Source organism: Mus caroli, unplaced genomic scaffold (genome assembly GCF_978045245.1).
Source record: "Mus caroli unplaced genomic scaffold, Mus_caroli_1 scaffold_14, whole genome shotgun sequence".
Taxonomy (NCBI): Eukaryota; Metazoa; Chordata; class Mammalia; order Rodentia; family Muridae; genus Mus; species Mus caroli.
Genome location: NW_028227269.1, coordinates 44,994,665 through 45,008,844, shown reverse-complemented (window position 1 = coordinate 45,008,844; position 14,180 = coordinate 44,994,665). Strand labels below are relative to the sequence as shown.

General features: G+C 35.3%; 1 protein-coding gene across 5 annotated transcripts in view; it reads left to right on the top strand.

Annotated features, from left to right (window-relative positions):
- Nova1 (NOVA alternative splicing regulator 1) overlaps nucleotides 1-14,180 on the top strand; it is a 121,089-nt gene that overhangs the window by 88,621 nt on the left and 18,288 nt on the right. For all 5 annotated transcript variants that reach the window (XM_021179364.3, XM_029484826.2, XM_029484825.2 and 2 more), the window contains exon 3: nucleotides 7,139-7,305. In XM_021179364.3, the coding sequence (XP_021035023.1) occupies nucleotides 7,139-7,305 (167 nt within the window). The remainder of the gene's footprint in view (nucleotides 1-7,138; nucleotides 7,306-14,180) is intronic.

The window sequence follows — 14,180 nt, the reverse complement described above, 5'->3', positions numbered from 1 at the left end:
TCTGGTTATTCTAAATTACAATATCCCTTCCATCCTGCCAGGACGACTGAAAACTTTAGTACTGAACATAATCTCAGCCTCTATACATTTTTTAAATGCATTTTAAAATAGAAAGTGCTCTGAGAAGATTTAGAAGTTCAGAAACAAAAGCCTTGGGTAAGACGGGGCTTGGAAAGGATTGTGAAAGTCTAGTAAAAGTGGCTAAGGGCATTGTTACTTGCATCATGCAGTACTGTGGGAAGAAGGGCTCTTAAAATTCTAGTCCAGGTCATTGTTTTAATGGCATGTGGTACCACAAGATTTTCTGTTCTTTGAAATTTTGGGGGGCCTTTAATAGGAAGGATAGTCATAAGACAGTAAATGCAATATTATGCTATATAGTGGTGAAGAGGAGGCTTGACTAAGATGACTGAACGGAAGGACTGAAGGACTTGAAGAGAGTAGGCTAGTGAGGAAAGCAGGAGATCAGAAACTTCATGGAGAGTGGACAAGAAACCAGAGACTAAGGATTCCTTCCAAAGGAAATGCATGACAGAGAGCCAGCTCTCTGTCCTCACAGAGATGCATGGCCAGTATGTGAACGTGCATCCAGGATCTGTCTTCATCTGGATAAGAAGTTTAAAGGACGGTCCAGGGAGTCAGGAGGCCTGAGCCAGTGGAGAATGTTGTGATCAGGTGACCAGTTGACTGCACAATGTATTATGGTCAAGTAACATCTAAGCTAGAGTTCCTTCAGGTAAGAATGCACTTCAGTGATCATGAATAAAAGAAACAAAAGCTTCTATGTAAAAAGAGAACATGGAATATGAAAATACATGAACACAATTTGATAATGCTTGGATATTTTTAAAGACTGTTACATTTAAGCCATTTAATTTTAGTCCATAGTCTGTAAGAACTATTCTGCGCTGCAGGCAAGTATTTACAGATGCATAACATCTTTACATATCACATATTTAGTTCTTCGGTCTTAAGGCAATCATGTCTTAATTTATAATTTCTTAATATTCAGTATTAAAGTGAAATAAGTTATCAGTCACATTCTTAAATTTTTAAATATTAAAGAATTTAAAAAGCTTCCAATCCTCATCTTGAGCCCCATGTAAAACTTTTACTTATTTTATTGTGATATGCTAACCCTATGATAATAATTCAAAACAGTTAAGAATATAAGGAATAGAACGATAAAAATCTGTAGGGAAATAACGGAGTCCTTTGCCATGTTGGATTTGGGAGTGAAATCCCAAATCTAGCACTAAAAGCAGAAATACTAAGAAAAAACAAATGGATCTGTTGATTTCATCAATCTTGGACTGGGCAAAATTCACTGTGTGTTCTGTGAGTAAAGCACTAGCACAGGCCAGAGGCCAAATACCCAGAGCCCTCATAAGGCAGATATGCTATCACACCTGTAAACCCAGAGCTCCTGCAGGCAAAGCCAAGACAGAAGCTTCCAGAAAGGCCTCAGAGCAGCTGCCCTGATGCTTGCAGACACAAACAACAGTAGATCTTGTCCTTAACACAATGCAAAGTGAGAACTGACACTAAAGGTTATCCTCTGAGCTCTACAAGGGTGCTAAGGAATGTGCACACACATACACACTCATGAGAACACACACACAGACACACACAGACACACACAGGTAAAAAAATAAAACTGTGTGCACAAAAGAAATTATTAGGGAAAAAGACAATCTTGAGGATGGGAAAAAATAAAATTTCAGAAACATAAAGACAACCCATGAATTATGCAAAGAAATAACAATTTACACACAAGCAATAGAAACATAAAAGATGCCCAGCTGCCCTGGGGAAATGCCAGTTTAGCTACCACGAGCCCTGCCCCTCCATTTATGCAGATTGTCACTGTAAAACTGAAGAATACGTCTAAAAATAGTTAAAAATTAACCTTCTCCTTTACACTGACACTGAGGATGGAAAATGGTGTAATTGTAGAAAGTTACTTGGAAAGCACTTAAAAAAAGTGCATAATATAAAATTATTATTACTTAGAAATCTGCTCATTTGTATATTCACAGAAATATAAGATACAGACACCCAAGTAGATACACACTCTAGTGTTCACTGCAGCCTATTTACAAAAGATAGAAACAAAGGGTCCATATGCTCTTATGAAGTCAAAATGTATGTTCTGTGTGTGTAATGAAATATGCAGTCACAAGAAAGAATAAAATTAGATATATGTAGCTGCATGAATAAATGTTGAAAGCCTGCTTTTCCCTAAATTTGCTTTACTAGAAACTAGGAAGATAACAAAATTATTTATTATTATTATTATCATTACCATGAAATTCCTAAGCTAGCAATAAAAGCAGGAACAATAAGAAGACAAATAGTTTGGGCTAGGCATAAATTAAATCCGTGGGCACTGTGGGTAGAGGACCTTCTCATAGGTGGGGTGAGGTGAGTTGGATTCCATGGAGCAGATTTGCAGATAAGATGATAACTTTGTGGAGTTGCTTCTTTTTTTACAGTTTGCACAGGTCCCAGGCTTCTCATTCAAGCTCACAAGGCTTGAGGGAGAGTCTGTACTCGCTGCGCCATTTTCAGCGCTGATTATTTTGATTTTGAACTTTGCAAGTAAAATTTTGAAATTCATTGTATGTCTTCATGTCCTTGCCTAAGTTCTTTTTTTTTCTGAAAGACTTTTTATGGACACAGAAATAATTTAAACTTATTATAGTTTATTTTGTAACCATTTCTTAAAATTTATTTTTACATATATCAGCTGAACTTCCAAATCAAAAGTTTATTGAATTTATTTATTTATTTATTTATTTATTTATTTATTTATTTGGTTTTTCAAGACAGGGTTTCTCTGTATAGCCCTGGCTGTCCTGGAACTCACTTTGTAGACCAGGCTGGCCTTGAATTTATAATCTGTAGGTTTAAAAAAGAGCCTTATAAGTCAATTATGTTTTTCACTTTAGAGATAAAATTCAGCCTAAACACCATTGTCATTTCTGAGAAGGGCAGATGGGCATCTGTAGTCGGTCAGGCACTTTTCTAATTATCCCAGATAGTCTCCATACCACTTCTGTCCCTTTGACTCCATGCTGTGTGCTTTACCTGCTCTGTGTATGGTATCTGTGAAAGACTCTGTGAACATCATGCAGGCAATGAAGGAGGGTATGTGACCACCACTACATCTTGAGCCTTCAATGTTGTACTTGCATAGTAAGGACTCAGGAAATATTTATAAAATGGGTGAACACATTGGAAATCAGAACCCAGATTTGTTTTTTATTAGCAACAGGATAGTCAAATGCTGATAACAGAAGAAACAGCATAGTGATGTGAAGGTTCACTTTGCCCAGATACACTGGTGATGGATGGTTTGAGTGAGATAGCAGGAAGAGGAGTTATTGAGTAGATCTAGTTGAGGTAATTCCAGAGCTGGAATTACAAATTTATGCCATTTGAAGGTACCTTGGCCCAGAGAGTGGTACTATTAGGAGGTGTGGGCCTGTTAAAGTGCCACTCTAGGGGTGGGTTTTGAGACCCTCCTCCTAACTTCGTGGAAGACAATCCGCTCCTGGCTTCTTTGGATGAAGATGTAGAACTCTCAGCTCCTCCAGGGCCATGCCTGTCTGGAAGCTGTCATGGTCCCACCTCAAAAATGGACTGAACCTCTGAACCTGTAAGCTGGCCCCAATTAAATATTGTCCTTATAAGAGTTGCCTGGGTATTGGAAACCCTAAGATACCACACTGTAGAGAGATTATCCTGTGTACTTTATGAATGTTTCACCTATCAATTAAAAAAAAAAACCTATGACCTATAGCTTTGGCAGGAAATAGAGGTGAGACATCTGGAGAAGAAAAAAATTCTGAAAAAGAAGGAGGTAGGGAGGGGAACCTGGAAAAGATGTGAGGAGATGGACACATTGTGCCTAAACACAGGTAACAAGCCACATGATGAAATGTAGGTTAAAATAAATGGGTTTTCTTTAGTTATGATCTAGGCAATATATACTAGCTATATATACTTTGTGTGTGTGTGTGTGTGTGTGTGTGTGTGCGCGCGCGCGCGTGTGTGCACACAGAGTGGGGGGTGGAGGAGGGAGGAGGGAGGGAGGGAATGTAACAGAGTTCCTTCAAGAATGCTGACTTAAGGAAGTGGTGCTTTATCAGGCCTGGTGCTAGATAATCACAACTGTTCAAATTACAAGTGGTCCTTAGTTGCTACATAACTACATAATGTATGCTTCTTCTCACTGCTCCAGATATCTTTCAAATACAGTTCTTTACATTTGAAACCAATCAAATTTTCAATTGTGTTTGATCATAATATCTTTAAGTCAATATGTCTTATATAAAAAAGAATCCTTATTTGCTAATGGAACTGAATGAGTGATCAATAGATGTCTTTATATCCCTGAAGAAATTTTTCTTCCTGCTGGTGTGGTTAGTTTTTTAGTTTTCAGTGTTATCTGTAACTATCATGTATGGCTGTTTTATTAAATTTAGTTCCAGCTGTTTGGGGGTAGCCATTTCTCAGTACAGTGCTTTGCCCTGCCTCACATCAGTGTATGGGTCTGGGTTTTTCTTCATACTAATATTGACATGAAATCAAGTGAAAACGCTGATGCCTCCATGAACATTTTCCCATTAACTGTTCATCCAATTTTTCCTTATTTGTTATTTTTGCCTAAGTTGTTATCCATTAGATTTATAGAATTGTCTTGTTCCAATTATGTTAATTTCTTTTGCCACTGAAAAGATACAAAATAAAAGGCACAGTGAACCTAGAGGAACTCCATCTTTAAGGAAGTAGCATGTGTGCTGGGTAAAGAGGAATGGAGCCCCGTGCACATGTAGCAGCATATCCAGGAACTGCTCTAAGTGCCAAGCCCCAAACTGCAGTAGCACGGAGAATATATCTTGCTGTATTTGTATGAAGACTTTCCTGTAAATGTGCTTGACAGTTGTACCTTCTTTTAGAAAAGTATTTTTTTAGTTTTCGGTATTGCCTTTGAAATAAACATTTTAACCCATTTTCGACATCACTGTTGCTCTTTGCCATGGGTCTTTCTTGTTATCAATACATATTTTTATAAATTCCCTCAACATATATGATATGAAAATAGAAAGGGAGCAGGAAGTGGGGAGTTGTAAGGAAGGACAGGAAAGGGTGGTCAGTCTAATGCCATCATGAAGTCACTCACTGCAGTGAAACGAGTCTCGTGCAGTGTGGGTTGGAAGAAGTCCTGTACAGCTGTGTTCTGCATGATGTAGGATGGGTGTGCGTTTTCCTATAGCTGATTCTCAGCTTTGTTGTACTCTATTTCAGAGAGTAGTAAATGCTGCCATTAAGCAAATAAAATGATAAATAACTGGCAGTTTAACGTAGACACTAATGGAGCCTAAAAGCCTTTAAAATGACACAACCCAGCAACTTTTATGATTTATAGGCTCATTTGTGTTACACCATTTTGGTCATATATTTGACAGTATTCTTTTTTTTTTAAACTCTCTCCTAAAAATTATGGCTTTGTGTTACCTGAGTGAAAAGGCATTAAAAGACTATAACAAAGTCTCAGCTACGTCTGCTAATGTTAAGCACAACTTCCTTTTGGGCCTGCTCTGTTTGCATGTTGTAAGGGAAAGACGGTAATGCAGGCAATCCTCAGTATATATACACGCAACAGTAGCCCTCAGAAGGCCTTGTACCTGCTATTGTGTAACGTTGTTTTAAGACAGTCATGTTTCTTTATGGATGCAGGGGTTTCCATTTATTATCTGTTGGTCTTCACAGTCTGCCGAACCCTGGTGGCTGTGCTCAGACTTGTGTTGTGTCAAATCAAAAATCTAAGAATAACCCAGATTACACAGTCTGTAGATACCTGGTGCCAGGTTTTCTTTGGAAGTCATCATTTCAGCTGGACTATTTTGGCATCCACACGGCACTCAGTGGTGTCTCGGGAAGCGGTGATGTAATCCGATCTGTGTTCTGTGTGGTCTGAGAACCTGAATAACATTTTGCATTAGCTGCATTGATTGGGAATCCTCCCTAGTCATTTACTAGACAATTAATACAGTCTTGTAAAGGGCCCCCTGGGTAGCCCTATAAACGAGATTGTTTTACCCTAGGACTCAAAGATGCATCAGTATAGACAGGAATAACTAAAGCTGATGAATAGAAACAGGAAAACCTAAATCCACAGATCACATTATTCTCCATCCAGCCTTAAAAAGAAGCTAAGTGCTCCTGAAATTTCTCTGAAACTGAGGAAATGTATTTTCATAATTCAAATTTTTATTGATTAAAATATGAAAATATACTAGATATACTTCTATAATTATAGTCTTAATTGTGTCCAAATATGTTTCTAAGACATGACAAAGGTGTTTCACATTGGTCCTTAAAGCATCATTAACTCTTGGTGATTGTTGTTTGTTTGTTTTGGACCTTAGCAGTTTTACAATATTGCATGTACAGAATGACTTGATTTTTGAAGTGCTGGGACCAATGGGAACTGTAGTGCATGGATACAAAGGCTCTGAAAGTACTACTTTCTGATTTGCAAGTCATGTGCTGGTTGGATTCAGTGAGGAAGTGGCTGCTATGTAAGACACACCTGCTGGGGTCAGTCTCAGATTTACTATTCACGTCCTGTCTGTAAGGCATGTCCATAAAATCCCTATACTTCAGCATAGAACATCTAAATCCCATTTATATTTTGTATTTTATAATACATCATCAATAAAATTGGAATCTGTTCTTGTATTCAATACGTTTATGATTTACCCACAAAACCTGAGCTCCTTAAAAGGTGTTTTCATAGATTCTGTCTGTTGCAGTTTCTAACTCCAAGGCCTTTCATGATTACTGCATGTGTGTTTATCCCCAGAAATGAGTGATGTGCTTGCATCTCTGGATCTTTGGTTCTTCTGGAACCCAAATACCTGTTTTAAACTACAAAAAATTGGAGTGAATTCTAAAATCATTTTTAAAACTGAAGCAGATGTGATGATTAGTTTTATGTCAGCTGAGCATTAGAACTTCAGAGCCACATGTGTTACAGTATTTAGTAACGTTATGCTGTCCTGTTTTCATAATTTTTCAGTGTAAAATGAAAAGGAATGTTTTCTGAAAATAAATCTTCTGTCTGCAGGTACTACTGAGAGGGTTTGCTTGATCCAGGGAACAATTGAAGCACTGAATGCAGTTCATGGATTCATTGCAGAAAAAATTCGAGAAATGCCCCAAAATGTTGCCAAGACAGAACCAGTCAGTATCCTACAACCTCAGACCACCGTTAATCCTGATCGCATCAAACAAGTGAGTGTTTAGTTGGGAAATCAGAGAGAGCTATCCACAGTGTAGTATGAATTCCTTTCAGAGGAAACAGTTTAGCCTTAGCAGGAAGCTGGTTACACTTACCTAAAATTGTCATTTAGAATTTGAAGACTTTTGGAGCCTTCAATTGGCAAATCAATATATTGATTAATTTTACATTGATTAGTGATATACTAGGAGGCACTGAGATGCCTAGGATGGCTTTTTGCTAGTATTTAGCTACAGGTTTTATTAATTTATGGAAATATATTTTGTTTAAAATATAAGACTTCTTAAATAAATTATGAAAAATGGAAATGACATTTATATTCACAGCATTTCCAATGCCCAACTTTAGTGACATTTGTCGTTCTCAGTATAGTTATTACATATAGACTCCTGTTTTGGTAATTTGTCTTGTTTAACATTTTATCAGCACATATGTATAAGTCATGTATACCTAGTGTTCAGTTCTTTGTTATAAATCAGCTATTGCATTTGTATCACATGTGTAGTGCTTATATATCTGTTATAAAGGTCCAATGTTGAATTTTAATGTATAGGGTTTTTTTGTAAAGAAATTTTTTTCTTGAGAGAAAAATCATTGTGAAAATTTAAGACAGAGTAATTCTTGAGATAATATAGGGACATGGCATTGCTAAATTTTGCAGGTTCTTTTATCATAAATATTTTGAATTACGTTCCTAATTATTGTCTACTTTTTTGCCCATTTACTTAGCCACTTAATTTGTGATTTAGTTTTATTATGAACAGACTGTTATTTTAGAATAAATGTATTATTATTTATCAATCAACAGAAAATTTATTTTCATTGTAATAAATTTGAAATGTAGCTGAAAGTTCTATTAATTTCATGTTTCTGAATTGAAAATATGTTAACCAGTATTACGACTCTATCATAATTTTATCAATATTTAGATTAATATAATACTAATCATCTATCAACTTCAAAATCTATAAGTAGAAAATATATGATCAAATTAGAGACTAATATTTAATTATCTATTAATAGCCTATTTCAAGAGTACTTCCTTATTTAAACCATAAGAAACTAGCCCTTACTCCATATGAAGATCAATATCAAGATTCTCCATCAATGTTGAATAGTTCTGTTACTCCAGAACTATATCAAAATGTTTCCCTATGGTCACATGCAGCATCCGAATACCTTAAAGCTCTACATCCTAGTATTTCTTTATTCATAATCATCTAGTAGTTTGAAGAGCTTATTTTATCCATGCTAGGTGAATAGAACATATTCCAAATAACATTGACTTGACAGTGTTATCAGATGGGAAAACAAGATGTCTAGATGCAACATATCATGTGGGGCTAGAAACGTCCTGCAGGAGCACTGAAGTATCTGGTCTCTTTTCTTACTACTGTCACCCAGCCAATTGCTTTCCCCTTTTTTGGCTGTATCATCTATGAAAACATTCAAACATTTAGCTAACCATTTTGATGTTTTCTTTTTAAATAGACATAGGATTGTAGTTTGAATAGAATAAAACTGTGTGTAGACAATAATATAAGATTCCTCTTAGAACTTGTGTAGGAACAAATACAGTGTACCATCAAATAGTAGTCTGAATCATTAAAATTCTAGCTTTAGCTATGGTTGTAGAAGTCTGAACTGCTCTCACACAGGTGGGACCAATGTAGACTGATGAACCCCACCAGAATTTTAAAGCATTTGGCTGATTTTTGTTTGCCCTATTTAATTTTTATTGTATTTAAGATATATTGATTTATCTAGTTTCATATACTCACACTCATTTACATGTCTTAATATTCATAGGATTAAAATTATTATTAAACACTACATTTTCATGTAATCAGTGATGGAGTAACAGAGTAACTCATTGCCAGGGACCCAGAAGTAAGCAGTTATTGTGCTCAGGCAGCATATTTAACCCACACTGTCTGTGCAGTGTAAACCCCATAGCAAGTTTCTTAAAGCCGTAGGAGAAATGTCTTTCTGACCTCCTACAGAGTTACATCTTGTGCTCTATATTGCAGTTTTGCTTAACTTTTTATGTGTCTAGTACACCAATTCAATATTTAATATGAAACCATGATCTAAAGAGTTGTCAAATAATTTAAATAGCTATGCTTTTATTCACAAGGAAAAATGCCAGCTTCAGTCTATAAAATAAGTATTCATAAAGTAAGTTATTTAGTCATAGAATAGATAAAAGTGGTTTTCTTTATGCTTACAAGTTTGAATTTTAATTCATAGAATCTGAAGATATCTTGCCAAGAGTATTGCTCATAACAAGTGACATATATTTGCTTTTGCGTCAGTCCACAAAGTAATTTTTTCAAGTATTAATTACAAATATTATTCTACACAAGGTTATATACAGAATAAAATTGTACTTAAGAAAATATTGGAGCCAAATATCTATCTTTTACATAAAACAGATTCAGATCTAAAGTAAAATTATGAATTTTACTAGTATTTATATTATTACATCCTGGTTGATTGGTTTGGGTTGACAGTTTTAAAGTTTTACTTTTTTAAATTGTAAATTATAATTTGTAGTGAAAATCAGAATTCAAATGTAGTTCTCAGCAAATCAGATTTTAAAAGTGATGACTCTTCACCATGTGCTGTGGATTTCTTTTTTTTTTTTTTTTAAGATTTATTTATTTATTATATGTAAGTACACTGTAGCTGTCTTCAGACACTCCAGAAGAGGGAGTCAGATCTTGTTACGGATGGTTGTGAGCCACCATGTGGTTGCTGGGATTTGAACTCCGGACCTTCGGAAGAGCAGTCGGGTGCTCTTACCCGCTGAGCCATCTCACCAGCCCCGTGCTGTGGATTTCTAATAAATTATATCCTACATTGTGTTCACCGATACAAGTCACTAACTGAATATGCTTTATAAACCATAATACTCTATCCAGGTGCACCTTTCCTTCTTGACTGGTGGCATTATGAGAGTGTAATTTCCTGCATGCTCACCCCAAAAGTCCCCCTACAGGACAGGAATTCTGGATCCTTTTTAAAATCCAACTTTTTGAGGAAAAAGCTAGGAAAACTTGAAGAATTTTCTTACATTTAAAAAATACCTAGATTTTTTTAAGTCTGCCCCAAATTTTACTTTGGTCATAAGTTGGCAAAATTAATCAATTTTTGAACAATATTTATTCAAACATAAATTTATTAAAATACTTTCTTAATTACAAAATATACAAAATTATACCCCTTGTACTTGATACTATTCTGTTCTGTAATATTGCTTACCCTATGAAAATATGAAAGCATATTTATATTCTAGAGGTATAGTGTAAACAGTGTACCATAAATCTCAGAGGAGCCTACTTAGGCAAGGAAGTCAGGGAAAAGCCCATTTTAGAAGGGTGAGATATGATGCAACTGGAAAGAAGGCTGCCACAGCTCTTTAGTAACAAGACTGACTGACTTGGAATATATGTACTAATGTTTAGAGAAAATTAATGGTAGTTAAGTACAATAGGGGACAGATTAGCAAGACCTTACATTGAAGAGTATTATAGACTAATAAGATCATTCCTCCATTCCTCATTGTCTGGGAGAGCTCCTTTAATTTATCTTTAAGATTATTTTTAAAAGTGAAGGTTTCGATGCACTTTACTCTTTTTTTTTGTTGTTTTTTGTTTTTTGTTTTTTGAGACAGGGTTTCTCTGTATAGCTCTGGCTGTCCTGGAACTCACTTTGTAGACCAGGCTGGCCTCGAACTCAGAAATCCGCCTGCCTCTGCCTCCTGAGTGCTGGGATTAAAGGCGTGCGCCACTTTACTCTTTATGTGCTTAAAACAAACCAAATTTTGAGTCATTGTTACTGGTGAGAAATATGAATAGACCAATAGACTAATGTTAATGTTGTGGACAGACGGGGTTTCATCAATACGCCAATTGAAGAGTTGCTATTTAAATATTTGGTTCTTAAGGAGTAGTGTGGAGGGCTTGTTTAATATAACACTGAAAGTTTGGGGAACTTGTGATTAGTAGACTAAAGTAACTGACTGGTTGGCAGATGTGCATAAAGAGAACAATTGAGATCTGTTGCGCATTGCTTTTGGTGGTTTCCCTGTAAATATTACATGTCCTTAGAAAAATACTGCTATAGAATTCTTAGAAGGAAAGCCACATTTGCTGTATAGTTTGTTTATGGAATAATCTCTGGACCAACAAAACTCATTTTGACAAGAAATCATCATATACTCTCTTAAAACATTTAGTTCTTAATTCTCTAAAGCTTAGTTACACCAATATTTTACAAAAGGTCTAGTGATAAAAAATCTTGATATTAAAAAAAAAAAGACTTTATATTTCAAAGACTCCACTGTTTAGGAAGAAGCACACAGATCTCTGTGGGTTCAAGGCCATCTTAGTCTACTTATCAAGTTCCAAGCCAGTCAACACTATATAATGAAACTCAGTTTAAAAAAAAAAATCGTGGGCTGGTGAGATGGCTCAGTGGGTAAGAGCACCCGACTGCTCTTCCAAAGGTCCAGAGTTCAAATCCCAGCAACCACATGGTGGCTAACAACCATCCGTAACGAGATCTGGCGCCCTCTTCTGGAGTGTCTGAAGACAGCTACAGTGTACTTACATATAATAAATAAATAAATCTTTAAAAAAAAAAAAATCGTTTCTGTAACAAGTAATTCAGCCTAATGAATCTAATGACTTGTTGAATAGCCATCCAAGTAATATAGGTAAAAAGACTTCTCCTGTGAAAGGAGAAGGGGAGAAGCAGGGCTCAAAGCCACTTGAAACTGAATATATATATATATATATATATATATATATATATATATATATAATAAAATATGTGCTTTACAAATGGTATACATTACAAATTTAATATTGGTGTTACTGGGATAGTCAGATAATTACATATTACAAAATATTTTAATTGGTAGCATTTTATAATTACTATATATTAATAACTGCACAGTAAGTTGATATTTTCTTTAAGTATTTTCTTAATAAAATCACTGTACTCCTATATTTTATATCAAAACACTTTACAAGGGTTTTTCCTCCATATCTGTGGACCTAAGAACAATTTGTCCAACTATTCCATTGGCCTAATTAATATGAGCCTTTAAACTAAAGGCACTATTGTAATATATTCATATTCATCTGTTTATTAGGGCAGTTTTTCCTTCTCGAATTTGAAAAGTCAACTGAAATGAAAACTGCCTCACATATATTTATTATTGCAAATTATAAAAATGATGCATTTGTGCTTCAAAGGATCTGTGTGAGTAGTAGCTAGGAAAGTTGTCACATTTTTCTGTCATTATTACATCAAATATTTCACCCTAGAAAATACACTAAGTCTTTGCAGCGATACTGCAATACCATATCCTTTGTAGTACATGTTTGATTAATTCTCACCTACGTAAAATATTAAAATGTAACTTATTTAATCATCATGCTTAATGATAAAACCTCAAGATATTTAAAGCACAGAAATATAATTCAGAGTTTTAAATTATTTATTTCATCCATAGAAGAAAGGGAAAGCAACCAAATTATTAAGGACAATTTTGATGAATATGAGCTGCATCAATTATTAATAGATATTAAGAATATATGAAAATCCTAAAGAATAGCAATAAAATTTTGATAGATCATCTGAATCTAAGTTATTATAAAATCTGAGCCTCATATTGCTGCTGTTACATCTACCTCTTTGCCCTAGTTAAACACCTCATGAGGATTTGTATCTCAACAAGATATTATCCAGTACTTCAGATTCATTCTATCTTAATGAACATGGACATTCAGGATCTGGTTTTAGTATGGAGTAAACTTATAATGGGAGAAAGGGACTCTAGATTTAACATCTATTTATTCATGAACTTGAGTGTTGGCCCGAGGTTTATACAGAACAGATGTTTAAATGTATGTGACCCCTCCTATGATCCCATGTCATTTACTGAGGTTGAGAAAATTAAACTTTAGTGTTGAACACATACAGCAAACAATAGCATCCATCATGTTAACAAGGCCTCAGCACATCATTGCATGGAAAAGAAAATACATGTTAAAGTGACTTCCAATGATGAAAAGTAACGTTTTTCTAGGAGAATGACAAGAAGTAATTGCAAAGCCAAAATAGAAAATAAAAGAGTTGAAGCTATTAAGTCTTCATAAGGGTTCACCCCTGACTTAGTACCTTTTCCAGGGTGTGTGTGTGTGTGTGTGTGTGTGTGTGTGTGTGTGTGTGAGAGAGAGAGAGAGAGAGAGAGAGAGAGAGAGAGAGAGAGAGAGAGAGAGAGAGAGAGAGAGAAATTGAGAGATAGTATGGCTTGAAAAAGTCTTTGGCCAACTACTTTTCTAGGTGTTGTAGGTTTTAAGAAAGAAAATACTTTAAGGGAAGAAGTAATGAAGCATAGCCTGATTGTGCAAGTAGTTTGATGGTATTACCAGGAGTCAGTGAGTTGATCCAATTTGTCATTGATTTTATTCTGAACTGCTTTATTCTGTCTAAATTGCAAAGTTCTGGCACCTGAAACACAAATATCTGCCCACATACATATTCATATACTTTCCCTTGCACTGGCAAACGTCTAAGTTAGGTCTTTGCTCAAATATCAGAAGCTGATAGGCATATAACAAAGTAACACATACAGGCTTGTCTAAACTATACAAAACTATCCTATTTGCCTATTAAGAAATACTTCCTTTAAAAGGTCTTTCCTGGTCATATTATATGTTAAGCACAATATAACACTTGAACAAAACCCTGAACTGCCTTGCTAGAAAGTAAAGGTTTCTAAAAGGTCTGGGTGAATGACTCAGTGAATATCTACAGTTTGCTACAACACTTCTCTGTAGCTTATCATATGCTT